The sequence below is a fragment of the Mustela nivalis genome, assembly GCF_964662115.1.
Source record: "Mustela nivalis genome assembly, chromosome: 13".
Lineage (NCBI taxonomy): Eukaryota > Metazoa > Chordata > Mammalia > Carnivora > Mustelidae > Mustela > Mustela nivalis.
The window spans coordinates 11,949,753-11,967,668 of record NC_139032.1 but is presented as its reverse complement, the minus strand read 5'-3'; the positions used below and the strand labels follow the sequence as shown (position 1 = coordinate 11,967,668).

General features: G+C 45.3%; 1 protein-coding gene and 1 long non-coding RNA gene across 20 annotated transcripts in view; both read left to right on the top strand.

The window, feature by feature from the left end:
- Window positions 1–17,916, top strand: part of TRPM3 (transient receptor potential cation channel subfamily M member 3) — a gene marked incomplete at its 3' end in the record, with an annotated part of 782,399 nt that overhangs the window by 698,451 nt on the left and 66,032 nt on the right. For all 19 annotated transcript variants that reach the window (XM_082696689.1, XM_082696696.1, XM_082696693.1 and 16 more), the window contains 5 exons: window positions 3,333–3,362; window positions 4,432–4,721; window positions 5,256–5,484; window positions 7,615–7,782; window positions 13,198–13,338. In XM_082696689.1, the coding sequence (XP_082552815.1) occupies window positions 3,333–3,362; window positions 4,432–4,721; window positions 5,256–5,484; window positions 7,615–7,782; window positions 13,198–13,338 (858 nt within the window). The remainder of the gene's footprint in view (window positions 1–3,332; window positions 3,363–4,431; window positions 4,722–5,255; window positions 5,485–7,614; window positions 7,783–13,197; window positions 13,339–17,916) is intronic.
- Window positions 13,806–15,092, top strand: LOC309847009. Its single transcript, XR_014302257.1, has 2 exons — window positions 13,806–14,194; window positions 14,863–15,092. It is a non-coding gene; the product is annotated as an uncharacterized lncRNA (long non-coding RNA).

Here is a 17,916-nt window from a genome sequence, read left to right as displayed (position 1 = left end):
ATGTGGCATGGTTCTCTCCTAGGGGGAGATCCAGTAAGAAGGCAGCTGGCCCCACCCACCTCTTTCCTCCACCATCAAATCCATTAAAAAAAAAAAAAAAAAAAAGGCCATGTATTGGGGGATACACCCCTTTCTTTTCCTCACTAGGTCCCGTTAAAATCAGAAACCGACCCTGAGAGTGAGCCCTAATGATCAGGGACTAATCATGAAATTCAAATTAATCTTACCTGCCTCACTCACGGTTTTTGGTCTTGGGAATCCATTTATACCTTTAAAAAATTATTGAGGCCCCCCAAAAGCTCTTATTTCTGGGAGTTCTATCAATCGCTGTTACCGTGTTAGGAATGAAAGACTTCACCATATTTATTAATTATTAATGTTAATTCATTTTCAGTTAACTATAAGAAGCCCATTACGTTAACATAAATGACATGTTTGTGAAAAATAGCTGTATTTTCAAAACAAAATTTGGTATAAGAGTAGCATTGTTCTACATTTTTTGCATATTTCTGTAATATCTGGCTTAATGGAAGAAAGCTAGATTCTCATATCTCCTTCTGCACTCTGTTGCCAGATGTTTGGGTTGAATTGTACAAAGAAAATGTGACTTCACACAAAGATGTGACAAATATGACAAATATATATAAATGTATATATATATGTATGAAGGAAGGAGTGTTTTAATAATTTTTACAAATAATTATAGATATTCTTTTTTGATGCTGCATACATCAAAACTCAGTTGGCAATTTCTGAAAGATCAATGAAAACACAAAATCTGAAATAGTTCAATGAACTTTTCACACCCTGCAACTTCAAACTGCATTGACTGATCTTACACTTTGGATCTGGGAACATGGTAGACTGGCCATTGTATCATCATTTGTCAAGTTATGCAGATCTTCTGACGGCTGACACATTTCACTGGACAATTTCAGAAACTCATCCTTCACTAAAATCACCTCCAATCTCATCAGAAGTCTTTAACTTCTGAAAAACCGTCCAGGTCATGGGGGAAAGAATGTGCAAGTTTTTAAAATTTTTAATTTTTTTCTAATTTCGGTTTGAAAAATTCTGTCATTGGCAACAAATACCATCAGTTAGTTATTTTCCTTGAAACGACACCTCCACTTAGGCCATAACCAAAAATGTCCGCCCAATGTCCAAGGCTAAGTAAACCGTAGTTGGTCTGCCAGTCATTCCTTCAAGTAGATCGCCCATGAAGCAGTGTGGCTCTAATCCAAGTAAGTGTGTGTTTGTCCCCAGAATGACCTGTCCTCTTTCACTATGTAGCAAAAGTGCTTTCAGCACACTTACCATTTCATCCCTCAAAATAGCCGAAAGACTTTTTTTTTTTAGTATGGACGGTAGAGATTTAATATAGTTAACTGGTTTTTTAGCCTCATCAAGGACTTCTTAAGTCTAACTGGTTTTTTGTTTGTCTTTAAACTTCAAGTGCGGAACAGTGAAATCTAATGGCAACTAGTGAAGTCTGGGTCTGCTGCTAGGACTGCTTGTCATTCCTGCCAGGGCCCCCCACAGTTTGGCTCGCCTTTGCACCATCATTGCAAAATGTTAATGGCTGTTGAAACCAAAGAACATCTTAGTATTATTAGGAAAACACCTTTGAGCTCCCAAAAAGGATCTTATGTTTCCTGGACCATATTTTAAAACTGTTACTCTAGCTGGTGGTGGGCATGATTTCTGCCTTTTTTTTTTTTTTTTTAAGATTTCATTTATTTTTTTGACAGAGAGAGATACAGTGAGAGAGGGAACACAAGCAGGGGGAGTGGGAGAGGGAGAAGCAGGCTCCCCGCAGAGCAGGGAAGCCCAATGCAGGGCTCGATCCCAGGACCCTGAGATCACGACCTGAGTTGAAGGCAGAGGCTTAACCCACTGAGCCACCCAGGCTCCTTAATTTCTACTTTTTTTTTTTTAAGATTTTATTTATTTATTTGGCAGACAGAGATCACAAGTAGGCAGAGAGACAAGCAGAGAGAGAGAGGAGGAAGCAGGCTCCCTGCTGAGCAGAGATCCTGATGTGGGGCTCAATCCCAGGACCCTGGGATCATGACCTGAGCCGAAGGCAGAGGCTTTAACCCACTGAGCCACCCAGGCTCCTTGATTTCTACTTTTAACAAAGCTGATCTTCTCATGACGAAAGTATTTGGTGGTGTTCGAAGACCACTGTGAAAACACCAGAAAGTATAAATAAGAAAAATAAAATCACACAAATTTCAAACTCTGGTCACTTTAAAAGCTAAAAGGGAAAGAAAGGAGGGAGAGAGACAAGGTTCAGGCTAGTCTTAGTTTTATTTTGTTCCAAAATAAAATTTGGAGGAATGGGGAATACTTTAACCTTATTAGTTACCGAACAACTTCCAAGATAGCACTTCGCCATTGGGTAACACCTAAAACACAGAACTGGAATTCCTGATCCCTGAGATGTAATTTCATATCTCCACTTGTTAGGTGCAAATCAAGTTCTGTAATTTGCTGAGTTGCCCTCTCTCTCTCTCTCTGTCTTGGCCTGTGGCTATTTTGCACATTCCCGGGATGACCAGTGATGCCACTGTATGTGCTGACTCTTTCCATGGCACTGAGCACCTTCTGCCACGGTCTGCACATGTCCCCATGGCCCCTCTCACCCTTGCCTTATTGGACAGCTACACAGGGAGATGGCCCGCGTGAAATACCTAAACACATACTCTGAATAATATTCCAAGTCTCCGGGTAATAGAGGCCTTGCAAGAGCTTAAGAAATAGCTCTTGGTTTGACTGAGCCCAAGTGCTTGAGATCATGGAGATGTCCGCCAAGCAGGACGGTTCTGGGAAGATGAAGAAATTTGGGCTCATAAAAGAGATTATCAACAGGGTCTACTCATGGACGATCTCATTATGCCTCTCTGGGTGTCTGGTTTTCTGTAATGCACCAAAATCACTAAATCCTTCATTCTAGAATTTCTTTTTAAGATTTTATTTATTTATTTATTTGACAGAGAGAGAGAGAAAGTAGACAGAGAGTCAGGCAGAGGGAGAGGGGGAAGCAGGCTCCCCACTGAGCAGAGCTCCTGATGCGGGGCTTGATCCCAGGACCCTGAGATCATGACCCGAGCCGAAGGCAGAGGCTTTAACCCACTGAGCCACCCAGGCACTCCTTAATTCTAGTATTTCTATAAATGGGTTCCTCTGGTGTTGTTTTTTTTTAGTGAAATGAATAAATGCTATATGTGCGGTAGAGTTCTTCTATTACCTGGTTAAGATATAATAGATTCTTTTCTTACCTCTATAAAGAAAGATCTAACTTTATGTATAACTTTTTTTTTAAATAGCCCAAAGCCTTGAAACTACTGGGAATGGAGGTAAGTATTTGCCCAAATTATTAATGTCAAATATTTATTTTCTTTATTATACATTTTAAATATATATATATATATATGTGTGTGTATACACACACACACACACATATGTTCATTTAGTTGGTAGGGCTTAGTACATGATTCTAAAATAAGGAAGGGAAGTTTTTTCCCAGGTGTTTTTTTTTTTTAAGATTTTATTTATTTATTTGACAGAGAGAGATCACAAGTAGGCAGATGGGGGTTGGGGGAAGCAGGCTCCCCACTGAGCAGAGAGCCCCATACGGGGCTCTATCCCAGGACCCTGAGATCATGACCCAAGCCGATGGCAGAGGCTTAACCCACTGAGCCACCCAGGCGCCCATTTTTCCCCATTATTAAGGGGGGCAAGTTACAGTAGCTTTGAAAATTCTACCATAAGGTTACATTAGCCTTACAAGTAAGAAAATAAGTCTTACTTGAAATACTAATTTAAAAACCAAGGAAGCATATAAATTGCAGCGAGTGAAATCTGTTCATGGCTGTTTACAACTGGCAACAGATCCAAAGGCCAGAAATACTTCACAAATGCATCTACGAGGTTTGCAGAAAGTGGAGACAGGTCGTCTGTTTCCCATTTCCTGTCTCTTTGTGTGGGTGGTGGTGTTTATGCACCTGGAAGAGAAGGATGTCCTTGTCCTTTCAGAGAAAAGGGCAATGCTGTCCATCACGGGGCACAAATAGCCTTACCTGTAGGAAAAGAAATGGACAAAAGCAAAAGTGAAAGGAAAGAAGGGAGGGAGGAAAGGAGGAAAAGTAAAGGAAGAGAGAAAGGAAGGGAATGACCCATTAAAAATACTTTTTAAAAATCAAGTTTAACACCAGCATATTCCCATAGGGCTATGCTTCTGCATTCATTACAACTTGTTTTAAAGTTAGGCATGAGTACTTTGGGTTAGGAGCTGGGATAGGCGAGTTCGTTTCTGTGTTGATCCCAGAACAGGACCCTTAGGAGGTATACAACAAAGAACTATTTAATAAATGTAACTGGTTCGTTTCTAACTCCACCTCTGTGTTTTTTTCTCTAAAATTATAGGATGATGTCCCCCTGAGGCGAGGAAGAAAGACCACCAAGAAGAGAGAAGAAGAGGTGGACATTGACTTGGACGACCCTGAGATCAACCACTTCCCTTTCCCTTTCCATGAGCTGATGGTGTGGGCCGTCCTGATGAAGAGACAGAAGATGGCCCTGTTCTTCTGGCAGCACGGCGAGGAGGCCATGGCCAAGGCCCTGGTGGCCTGTAAACTTTGCAAAGCCATGGCTCATGAGGCTTCAGAGAATGACATGGTTGACGACATCTCCCAGGAGCTGAACCACAACTCCAGGTTGGCCAGCCCAGCAGGGGCCTCAGATACAGGAGGGTCTGAGCTACCCAAACCTTTAAGCGTGGGTAGTATCGCCTCCATGGTACACACAAAGGGTGGACGTGAATAATTAACATTTGTGGCACACAGTGCTAGATAGAGAAGTACGCAAGATACGTAGATTGTATTTCATCCTCTCGGAGAATTAAGTAACTTGCCCAAGATCACACCCTCAGGGTTGATAGGGCTCCAACAGGAACTGAGGCCTGTCCCATTTAAGAAGACCTACTGTACTCTGATTGTTGCTTTTTTCAGTCTACCTCCCCCATCCAGAGCCTTGAGGACCAGAACAACCGCCTGCTTGACTTACACCCCCAGCACATAGTAGGTGCTTAATCGACGTCAGCTAGATGAGCGAAGGAACAGACCAGACCCTATGAGAGACAATGAGGCCACCCAGTAACCACCTCCTGTGGCTTGGCCCCCAGGTCCCTGCTTCCATCATGTAAGTCTCCAAGATGGCCAAAAGACACCCCCTCGCATTCTGTCTTCCAGGGACTTCGGCCAGCTGGCTGTGGAGCTCCTCGACCAGTCGTACAAGCAGGATGAACAGCTGGCCATGAAGCTGCTGACGTACGAGCTGAAGAACTGGAGCAATGCCACCTGCCTGCAGCTCGCCGTGGCGGCCAAGCACCGCGACTTCATCGCGCACACGTGCAGCCAGATGCTGCTCACGGACATGTGGATGGGCCGGCTGCGCATGCGCAAGAACTCGGGCCTCAAGGTCAGCGCGCCGCGAAGGGCGGGTTGGCTGGGAGGCGCGGAGGGCTGGTTTGGAGCTCGCCAAGCCAAGTCTGCGGCGGGACAGGGCTTTCTCTGGTCTCAGGAGGGTGACTTCAAGCTCCAGCTATGTACCAGAATCTTTTCTATAGTGGGTTGTTGTTGTTTTCACATAGAGACTAGGGCCTACCCCAAATTCTGCTAAGTCAGAACTTCTAGAGACGGCATGCCCAGACGTTAGTATTTTGCAAAAGATCCGGAGGTGATGGGCCCACAGAGGTGCTATAGGAAGTGCCGTTCGCTCTGGCACAAGCCGTGCTGTACCAGGAACCCCTCACCAGGCAACCTGTCCTGGCTGCCCACGCCCCAGTGCCTCGGAGTCTTTTGCACCGTGTCATAGGGACCCTGGCTCTTAGCAGCTGTGCTTGAGAAACGTTTTAAACAGAAATCAAAAAGAGACGGATTTATAGGTAAAGATGTTGCCATCTCAGTGCGATCTATTCATAAGTGAAGAGGAACAAGTGGTAGACCAGTTATATAAAGTCTGAGTCCGTCTGTGGTTTTTTTAAGCATGTACGTGCCTAGTTATATCTGTCTATGATTTCGTTAAGATACGAGGAAGGATATACCTCTGGGCTGGAAAGTACAAGACATGGGGCGGCACATGGCTTCGCTTCTTTATGTTTTCCTTAGTGTTTCACAACGAAGTCCTTAAACTGAAAGACGTACAAAGAAAAAATGGGAGGGTGAGATGGAAAGAATGTTTTCAAATGCTTTCTCGGTCGAGAGTTTGTGGCTGGGACAGCGGAAGTCAGGCTCACACGTACCTGGAGCTACGTGGTCTGGGTAACCCTGAGGTCAGGGCCAAGCAGAAGGGCCACCAGACCAAGCATTCCAGAAGCCACCCTGATGGACCAGCACCCCTCCCCCACACCACCCTTCCCACGGGCTCTTGGCCCAGAGTCACAGAAGGGCTCCATGACGTGGGTCATGGGTGCTTCATAGCCACACCGCTAGCGACTGCCAAGCCTGGCTCTCTGCTCCGAGGACGGGGTGTCATGTCCCCTGAAGGCTGCCAGCCAGCCACCTGAGCCTTCCCAGGCCTGCCAGTCACCCCGACCTCAGGGCCACCTCCTTCCCTTTTCCCTTGGCTGCTCCCGAGTCCCTGTGGGCATTCAAGCACAGGCTGTCCTTGCCTCATTACTTGAGGATCATTTTCACTTACTGCTTGGGATCTCTGTGAGCCCCTCCCTTGGCGCAGCTTCTCCAAGGACACTTGTATTCAGAAGTTTCATACAGCAGAACCAGCTTAGTGTTTGAGAGGAGAGGCTGGAGAAGATTGGGGGAACCCAAGTCACATGCCCGGATTATCATTCAAAGGCAGAATGAGATCGTCCCCTCGGGAGAAGGGCCCATGGATTTATTATCATCACATGGAGGTGGAACCAGGTCCTTTATACCTGAGAGGAACACAGTGCTGAGCCCCCTGGTTCCTCATGGTGAATAAGGAGCCCGCTAGTGTGTGTGTGTGTGTGTGTGTGTGTGTGTGTGTGTATTTCTGTGCTATAGTAGCAAATGTCAGGCAAGTACTCTGGAATAAAAACATGCTTTCCCACATGGACTTCCTCAAGGTCAACTGGGGACAGCCTTCTTTTACAGAGATAACCAGATGATGCATAATCGCCTCCACTTGACGTGTGAGCAGATAAAAGCCAGGGGACATATGTAGGAATTGATTTTGCAAAACCAAGTGCTGATGGCTAAAGGAAAATCTGAATTCTTTCCCACTGTGGCCTTGGGCAGGTTCTGGCATTTTCCTGGGTTTCCCTCATGCCAAGTGGGTGTTAACTGGGTAAGATGTATTTGGGCAGGATACTGTTTCTCCAACCTCGGGCTGAGCCCCTGCCGTGTATGACAGATTCTCAGATGGGCAAGAGTGACCCCCTGAGCAGTAACATATGGAGGTCCTTGCTCAGGGCACACACAGTGCACACATGCACACGTGCACACACACACATACACACACTCCCCCACCCTAGGCCCTCTGATTTTAAAAAAGAAAAACAAACAAAAAACCGCCCTAATCTTAATCCTTTAAATGTGATTATTATTATTATCATTATTATTACTTTAGGTAATTCTGGGAATTCTACTTCCTCCTTCAATTCTCAGCTTGGAGTTCAAGAACAAAGACGACATGCCCTACATGTCTCAGGCCCAGGAAATCCACCTTCAAGAGAAGGAGCCGGAAGAGCCAGAGAAGCCCACAAAGGAAAAAGATGAAGAGGACATGGAATTGACAGTAAGGAAAACCACACAGTCATGGTCCACGGGCAGCAACCCCAAACCCCTTGAACCATAGACTTAAGGCTTAAGATTTAAGATGGCTTAAGACTCAGTCACTTCCAAGCTCCCCCTCCAACCAGGGCTTTCCTTGAAGGATGCAGACCCGGGTATTACAGAAGGGTCTTCTCTGTGCACTGATGTCCGCTTCTGTGCAAAATCCTTCAGTCAGAGTCAGTGGCACAGGGCCACCCAGGAGAACTGAAAAGCAAGGCACCTTCAGCTTTCCAAACGGACAATGCTTTATACACAAGCAGGCGAGGTGGCACAGAGCCTACGAGGGAGGCAGAGGCATCGATGCGATGGGAGCAGCCAGCTTCCCTGGGCTGGAGCCGTGCAGGTGATCAGATGCTCCGCCTTTTTGTCTCCAGGGTCAGGCCCACAAATGCAGGACTAATTGAATTTTGAGGTTTGTATGGAAGGCTTTTATTAGCTCTCCCTGGTATAATTATAGAAAGTGGCTGCTTTGTTCTGCAGGGGGAACAGGGCAGCTGGGCATGGGACGGCTTCCTGTAGCCCCCGCCGGAGCAGCGTGACTGCTACTGGATTGTATCCAAAGTCTAAAAATATCACCTGCCGTTAGAGGGACAGGCAGCGCTTCAGAGTTTTGGAGATAGCAAGTAACAACTCCGTAGGACTTCCTTGATATCCCCCACCCTCCCCCACCATGACTGTGATGACCCAAAAAACCTGTAAAGAGAGAAAACAAAAATGGGTTTTGCTCGGGTGACAAAAGGCCCTTTGCATTATGAGCCTAGTGAGACCGCCCTGTGAATAATTTTTCTTCCAGATCAACAATATTTCCTTCCTAAAGGGAACAGTTCCAACCCCAAGTACAGCAGGGCATAGGCATCTGACCACTCTTTTGATTGATTAATCATTCACAGTTTTTGACTCACAGAGTTTAAAAGAAAGAAAGAAAGAAAGAAAGAAAGAAAGAAAGAAAGAAAGAAAGTTTGTTTTCCATTTCAGGATTCTTTTTTTTTTTTTTTTTGATTATTTATTTATTTATTTTTATTTGACAGACAGAGATCACAAGTAGGCAGAGAGAGAGGAGGAAGCAGACTCCCTGCTGAGCAGGGAGCCCAATGCGGGGCTCGATCCCAGGACTCTGAGATCATGACCTGAGCTGAAGGCAGAGGCTTTAACCCACTGAGCCATCCAGGCAGCCCTCATTTCAGGATTCTTACAAAAACGAGTGGACAGGTCCGCTTGCCTCTGTGATAGGATCAAAAGACCGTCTCCCTAAAGAGCTTACTTACCATAATAGTGGCCTCTAAATCCCTCAAGGAGAGGGAACGATGTTTTAGTCATTAACAGAAACAGTAGTAGTCATGGTGCCAAGTCTTTACCAAATACTTCGATAGAGGGGCAAAGAGTGTACAGCCTGGACCCAGAATCCTGCCCCAGCACCTATGCACTGTGGGACCTGGGTCATGGCTGCTTCACCTCTAACATGGGAATAAGAACATTGTCCAGCTCACAGGTAGTTTTTCAGTCTAAGAACCGCACATGTAAATTCTCTAGACCAGGGCCTGGTACACAGTCAGCCTTGATAAATGTTTGCAAATATTGTGATCACAGTGACAAATGTTTGATGCGCGCCTACTCCTGGAACCCTCCCAGCCATCCCAGGAGGTAGATACTGTTATTATCCTATCTTACAGATGAGAAAGCTGAGACTCAGAGAAGTTACGTTGCCCAAGGTTACCCAGCTAACTAGTTGCAAGGCCAGGGTTAGAACCCAGGTATAGAGATCCCATCGGCCATGATTGGAGGCCTATAGGCTCAAGGATGCAGAGAATTTCTTCTTAGTCTCAAATGTAGGGATTCAGGTTCGGTCTACCATATAGCAGAAAGAATCCAAAAATAATGCATGGGCCTCCTGCTTCAAGGATGACATGACCTTGGAGCCCAAGAAAGGAGCCTATGAAGGCAGCCAGGTGCTAGATCAGCATTCTTTGTGGTTGGGTCTCGAGCAAGAAAACAACGGAAGCAGCTCCCTTCTCCTGCTCTGGGTAGAACTTTGAGGGCCTGGACCAAAGTCTGGTTCCCAGAGAGTCGGCCCCACTGTTGTATACCCAAGTCAAAGCCAGACCATGAGGAGCACTGCCTGGACTTCTCCCCTGCAGGCAGAAAGAGCTAGGAGGAACGGAAGAAGGGACTTGGGGGCTGGTAAAGTCAGGGCTGAACAGCAGCTGTCTTCAAGCTGGAGCTCCCTCTGACCCCAAGGACAATTCTGTGACTGCTGGATCTCTGTTCTTGTCTCAGCCCGGGGAGGGTTGAGGATTGCCGCCTGTTGGTACCTCCACTCTTCTCATAGGAACGCTATCTGGACTTCAGTGTTAAGCCAAACATCTCCTTTCTTGGACTGGGACGTTTTCCCTGGCCCTTCCAAAATTATACACGAGCATGAGTCTCAGTTTCTTCCCTGTAGCCTTTCAGAGATCCTTCCCGGACCTGACATCTGTGTCCAGCCAGCAAAAAATTCTCTAATCCATATTGTGCCGTTTTGCCTGTATTTGACCCTATTACATTCCGCTGAAGGAATGGAGTCCAAGGACATGTTTGGCTACTGGGAAGAGAAATCAAGAAAATCAGTCACTTGAGCTGCTTAGGCTAGAATTAATGGAGTTTTGGAAAATGCTTTCCTTCCATTCATGAAAGAAAGGCGTTTTAAAAAAGCTTTCACTTGGGAATTATTGGAATAAGAAAGGCCAGGCCAGCTGTGGTGTTACCTGCATTGCCGGATAAGTGTTTTTGCACTCTGCCTAAAGTCCCAGCCTGTCCATGGACCCAGGACATTGTTTCAACTCGGTTGAGGGAAGCCACTGTCCCTAGAGGTTATACCAAGATGTCACTCTCCAAGACACCTAAAAGTCCCCAAGGTGCCTTTGCTAAAGTTCTATTATGTCTCCAAATAGTACTATACTGTTGAGCAGATAAAGAAGTAGAACAGAGGCAGGATAATTATGTTACATAAATTATAAATTATAGATGGATAAATATCATGGAACGTCAGAGTTTCTTGAGGTCAATATTTATAGAAGTCTGACGTGCTCTCTCCATCGTGAAGGTTAACCCAGCTCACTGACCAAATGAAGGCTTGGATAGGCCATCAAATGGGATCTTACCTATTCATTAAGTCAAGGCAACCTTCTAGCCAGAGAGTCCAAGACAGAAGTGGAAGTTACCTCGTTACCTTCTCCAGAAATCCCACAGATTACAGGTTTATCATTTATTGTTATGTATGTGAGTAGGTAGATAGTTGAGGCAATGACAAAAGTAGTTGAAATTTATATATGTATGTCTTGAGTAAGGTGGTTTGAAACCAACATTATCTGGTTCTCAAATTCAAGATAAACAAATTATTTCTATAATATAATTATAATAATTTCTATAATCCCAGTCCTTTTTCTTGTCCCAAATCCTTGTCAGTCTCTGAGCAGTTAGAAGGATTTGCCCTGTTATCACATTTAATAAAAATCTCATTTCCCTCAAAAAAAAAAAAAAAAGTCTTTTGCAATGATATAGATGGAAGTAGAGGGTATTATTCTAAGTGAAATAAGTCAGTCAGAAAAAGAAAAGTATCACATTTGTCTTTTTCATTCACTCATTTCATGTCATTCATCATATGTGGAATTTAAGAAAAAAGAGGATCCAGGAGAAGGGAAGAAAAAACAAAATAAGACAAAAACAGAGAGGGAGGCAAACCATAAGAGACTCTTAACTCTAGGGAACCAACTGAAGGTTGCTGGGGGGAAGGCAGGTAGTGGATGGGGTAACTGGGGGATAGGCATTAGGGAGGGCCCTGGCTCGAATGAGCACGGAGTGTTATGTGCAACTGATGAATCACTGAACTTTACCTCTGAAACTAACAATATACTCTATGTTAATTAATTAAATTTAAATAACATAAATAATTAAAAATACAAATAAAATTTAAATGTCATTTACCAAATATTATAGAAGTAAGCTTTCCTTAGAACAATATTGAGAGAATTAAAGCCAGCACACCTGGGTGACTCAATCAGTTAAACATCCAATTCTTGGTCTTGGCTCAGGTCTTCATCTCAGGGTTGTGAGTTTGGGCCCCATGTTGGGTTCCAGGCTGGGCATGGAACTGAAAGAGAGAGAGAGAGAGAGGGAGGAAGGGAGAAAGGGAGAAAGAAAGGGAGAAAAGGAGAGATATTGGAAGAAAGGAAGGAAAGAAGACGATAAATTATGTTATCTTAGACCCTGATAATACTTTTCCTTTTTCTGGTGAGAGATTCCCAACTAGGTCCTTTCAGTCAAGAGTACCCAAGAAAGTCTCAGTTCGTTGTAAACACCAGCTGGAATGTACTGAGCTCTTATTAAGAGGACAGATGCTTATTGATTTATAGACCAATCCTATAAAAGATGCTGTTATTACCTCCAATTTAAGATGAAGAAACTAAGATTCAGAAAGCTTTCCCAAGGTGCCATGGGTGCTACGTATCCAAGAGAGGACTCAGTCCTCCTTCTGAGTGACCCAAAGTCACCAGCAAGATCTCCAACCCTCTTTGGGACACTCATCCTGTCACTTGCTGCCCAGACAGGCATGCATCTGCCTTTTCTCAAATTCTGCCTTTTTGTGTGCTGTTTAATGACTGTTTTTGCTGCTGCCGTTGACATGAGTGAGAAGAAAACGACTCTATTTGTAAAGAAACTTCCAGCAGCTTGGAGACAAGGCCTCTCCAGGTCAGGCCCTGCTTCTCCGAGTCCCACTTGGTGGACTGTCCCACCCAGAGGAAGGCCGTGTACCTAGGAGTTGCCACGAAACTAATACCAGCAGGAATGCAGGATTTATGGGGTCTGAAAACAAGGAGCCAAGGTTTATGCCTCAGGGTAGAGATGTTTCTAACCTAACTAAGCTCCAGGCATTTCAGATAACTTAGCCTCTGAAACACTTCGTAACCTTTGGGTAAGTTAGGTATTACTGGTCCAATGTATTTTTTACTTAAGGGTCGTTAGCCTGAGTGAAGACAGAATTCGAATCCAGATCCGCCTGTCTTATTACATGTATGGGGAGTGGGGGTGGAAGTAAAACAAAGATGCCTGGACTTCTCCCTGTCAGAACCCTGGGTATCTTCCATCACGGACATCTTTCAGAGCTCCCAGGGTAGAAGAAAAGAGAATAATCAAGAGCTCTCCCTAAGGCTTCCATCCTGGGCCAAAACCTTTGATTCTATATATAATGCAAATGCACACTTAGGAAAGGCACAACACCTAGGGACCCGGGACAACACCCTCCAGCTCTGTGAGCATGCATGCTTGGTTGGTAAAATGAGCACATTGAACTACCTGCGTTCCGGGGCCCTGCCGTGATGGTATTGATTCTCTTCCACTGTAGGCAATGTTGGGACGCAACAACGGGGAGTCTTCCAGAAAGAAGGATGAAGAGGAAGTTCAGAGCAGACACAGGTTGATCCCCCTGGGCAGAAAAATCTATGAATTCTACAACGCACCCATCGTGAAGTTCTGGTTCTACACTGTAAGCATCTTCCTTTTTCTTCTTGCTCACAGGTGACCGCAGAGAGCCAAGGTCAGGTTTGCGTGCACGTACACAGCTTCCTCTGAGTCCCACAGTGGAAGGATCACACAGGCAGGAATGAGAGCTTTTCCCAGGGGTTCTGCAAGACGTGGGGAGTGTGCGAGGCAGCTTCCACAGCGTCTGCATTTCTCCTCCTTGCAGAAAATAAAGGAAATGGTAAAAGTGAGAACTAACAGAAATAGAGGTGAGATGAGTATGAGTCTAGTCTAGCAGGAAAATAGATGTCATTTTCTAAAACGCTTCTGTGTTCTGGTTGGATGAGCGCTGGATCAGAGTTGCCCGTTTTCGATGCCAGTCCTGCGTTTGGGGGACACCTGAAGGGTAAGGACTGAGCAGAGTGTCAGAAGTAACACCACTAAAGGGTGGAGGTGGGGGGAACCTAAGTGTGTGACTACTGCCAACCGGGGAGTGTCATCAAACAACCTTTCTTGCTCAGACACAATTAAACAACATGCCAGACAAGGCAGCAGAAAGCACTCAGTCACCTACAATCAGGGCAAGGATGCTTCAGTGCCCAGAGGTAAAGATCGTCCCTGAAATAGCCTCTGGATATGGACGAAATGGCTCAGCTGTTGGCTTTCTACTTCTCTGTTTCATGGTATTTTAAGCCGAAGGTGAGCACAGGCTCAGGTCAGCTCTGTTTCTCCCCAGCCACAGTGGCATGGTGCCAGACGACGGAGGGCATTTGTATTTTTAGTCTTTCTCAACCAGCTACACACCAGTCACCTGAGTCAGCAAAGGAAAATCCAAGTGCGAGGCCAGGATGATCAGCTGACCAGCGGAGCTGTCCTGCATGGTCCTGTATCCTCTGCACTTGACGCTGTCTTTCAATCAGGCTTTCGGAACCTCAGCACGATTAACACGTTAGGCAGAGTGATTCTTGGTGGAGGAGGACTGGCCTGGGCATAATCGCACGTTCAGCTGCAGCCTTGGCCTCTGTCCACTAGATGTCAGCAGCGTTCTCTAACCCCGGAGCCGGGTGACCAAGGTCTCCGGACCTTGCCCCGTGTTCCCCCCCTTCCCCCCTTATGGGCTGACGTTGCCACGGGTCGGGTCGGAAATGACTGCTTTCAACTAAGATCTTGGAAGAGGGTATCATCAAAATATAATTATCAGATTTTTTTAGTGAAGTAAAAATTCCTTAAGATGGGGATAATAATAGTACCTACTTTGTAGGATTTAGGAAAGATTAAATGTGTTAAAATATGTAAAGCACTTAGAACAGTGCTTGGAACGCGGAAGCACAATAGAAATGTAACTGTTTTTATTCTGAGGCTAGTCACTGCACAGCAAGAGTGTTTTTTATTCACCCATCCACTCAATAATGTTAATATCTGTCTTTGAACACCTACTATGCAGCCCTGTTAGGAGTGCTTTACATAGACTTTCCCTATACGAACAGTTTTATCAAGATAATGGTTTTCCTGCATTTTATATCCATTCCCGTCTTTCTTCTCATACCAGGCTCCCTCAGTTGTCTCCACCTAGAACAGGGCTTGGCAAGCTACATTCCCACAGGCTGAATCCAGTCCCAAATCCAGGCGCATCATTGTGGACTGCAAGCTAAGAATGGTTTTCACATTTTTAAAGAATGGAAAATAAAATCGAAGGAAGAACACTTTATGACACATGAAAACTATATGAAATTCACACTTCAGTGTCCATAAATAAAGTTTTCTTGGAGCAGAACCAAATTCATTTGTTTACCTATAATCTGGCTGCTTTGTGCTACAACCGTTGAGTCAGTTACTTGCCATAAAGGTTGTCAGGCCTGCAAAGCCTCAAAAAATTAACTTTCTCGTCCTTTACAGAAGAAGTTTGCTGTAGACTTCCTGATCTAGGAAGTCTGAAGCATAAAGGAACCAGAGGAGCCATAGTATCAAGAATTATCTATCACCTTTACAAATACAGGACTCCCTTCTCTTATCCTTCCGAAACTTCTCTTTTTCCCTTAATCTTTGTTTAGTATTAACTTTATTTCTTTGATTCCCTTGGCCCCCATTTATTCGGCTGTGGTTTCTTAGCCAAGGATGCTTTTATGTCACCAATGCCCTGGACAGTGGTTTTCAGCCTCGGCTACACACTGGAACCACCTGGAGTACTTTAAAAAGAAAAAACAGTACCTGGGTTCCATTTAATCTCTATCTTCATCTATTTTTTTAAGGGCACCTGGGTTCTATTCTCAGCGATTCTGACATCATTGGTCTGGGGCACAGCCCAAGCATTCAGGTATTTTGCAGCTCCCGGGTAGTTGTAACGGGCAGTCAGGGTTACGAACCACCGCTCTAGGCAGAGGCCCAGGTTTTAGCCCAGTATTTCCCCAAACTTCTGTGATGATAAAGAATCTTGTTAGACATGCAAATCCTAGTCCCATCACAGACCCGTTAAATCAAATCTCCAAGGAGGAGATGAGGAGGCTGTAGGTTTAACAAGCTTCCCACGTGAGTTCTGTGGTTCCGGAAGCTTGGGACACACTGCTTTCCTTGTCTCATTAGTTGGCAGGTCGTGAAGCTGCCTCTGAGAAGGGGAGCTTCTGTGTCTAGCTGCCTCCCACACAGCTGACTATAGACTAGATGACTATAGACTAGACTAGACCCAGTCCTGTTTGGTTGTATTTACACGACGACGTTCAGAAACCCATGTTTATGTATTTGCAAAGCCCAGGCCTCAAGGAAGTACCTGGAGATGAGGAGTGCCCTGTTTTGAAATCTCCAGAGACACTTAAGAGGAAAATTCAGCTTTAGATCAAATGTCCCCATGGCTTTCAGTTGTGTTCTTTTCCGTAAGAGTATTTCCCACTCTGATTTCAAAAAACATCCCCTTCTAAGCTCCCAAGTTTCTCAAAGATAGGACACACCTCACTTCCGCATAACCTCACTTCTAATTTCTTAGCAAGCTTCTGGAAGAGCAGGTTGGGTCCTCTTCTGTTCCCAGAAGAAAGGAGGCAAGGATCCAGCTGGCTTGCAGACCTGGTTTGTGATGAAAGCCATTTCAACTGCCCCGTGGAGAGAATGCCAGTTCACGCTATGAAAGAGGACCCAAGACAGAGCACAAGGGACATGCTCCGGGCTCCTCCAGCAGGGACAGAATCCTTCCTCCATTTCAGTGCTACGTGTCCCCTCCACTCTCCAGCAGCAGTAGGAAAATCTGGCCCCACCCGACCTACTGCGGGCTTTGGTGCTTGTATCACATAGTTCAGGAGTTGGGCATCTTGTCAATGGAAAATTGACACAAAGAATATAGAAGCCAATAACATACAAACCCTTATAGGATTCCCGTTGACTTCAATAAGAGTCATAAGGTTAAATTTCTATTCAAAGCTTTGACGTTCTACACAGAGCCTGTGAAAGCTTACAGAATCCATGTGTGGACGTGTCTACACACGCACACACACACACAACGTGAAAGCATGTCCTGTTAAGGTAATCTGCGGCAAGACTCACGAGTGTTGGTGAGTTCTAAGATAGGTTGCTTCCCAGACAGCAGCCAGTCCTCCGTCGTGCCACTTAAACACATTTAAAACCGTATTTTTGGAAGTTCGTATTTTGAGAGTTGTCCCAAAATGTTATATTGTAGCTTGATTATGGAAAGAAAAACACCATAGAGTAACTGGGATTTCGAGAACAGGCTGATCGTGGAAGAAGCATGAACGTTAACAGGGCAATTTAGAAAAGGAATGATATGGCTAGTTAACAGGATCCAAAGGAAGGAAGGAGTGAGGCAAGAGGAGACAAGAGAAATAGAACTTTCTTGAAAAAAGAGGCAAATTATAACAGTAGCAACCATTCATGGAGCCTCTACTGTCAGGAAAGAGACATGCATTTTCCCCCTTCCCCCGCCCCCAGTCCTTCCCAAAGCTCTGTAAGGTCAGTAGCCCTCATCTCAGGTCAGGATGGAGGCCCAGGCAGGTGACATGATTTACCCAAAATGATACAGCTTGGAAGGACCCGAGCTAGGATTTAAATCCAAGTTTCACTGACTGAGGTGTCTACATTCCTTCCAGCAAATGAATATGCTAGGCCTGTATTTGGAGGCAGAGTCAGAGGCAGGTTGGAGGAGTGAAATGATAAAATGCTGAGGTTCTGGGAGAATGGTGTGGGTGTCACCGGGCCTCCATGTGCCAAGAGAAGATAATACTTTGGAATGTGTTGCAGTGCATTGGGCGATAAACACCAGGGCAGTTAAGGAGACTGGTTTGTCCTGAAGCAATGGAATGGGCTCCAACAAACAAAAAGAGGCAACCAGAAAAAAGGATTTCAGGCCAGAAGGGGGCTCAGCATATGTTTTAGAGTTTAGCCGTCGAAGTCTACTGTGTCTTGAGAATTACTCCCAGGGACCAGAGCGGATGCCAGTGTATAATGGTAAACAGGAACCCCATGAACCAAGTTACATTTTAAACAGCATCCTGTGTGGTTTCAGATGAGGTGGGCAGAGGGTGCTGAGAATCCCCAAGGGGAGGGGTGGGACCTGAGGTGTGGCATAGAATGACAGGCCCAGAAGGGGGCGGGTGTGCAAGAG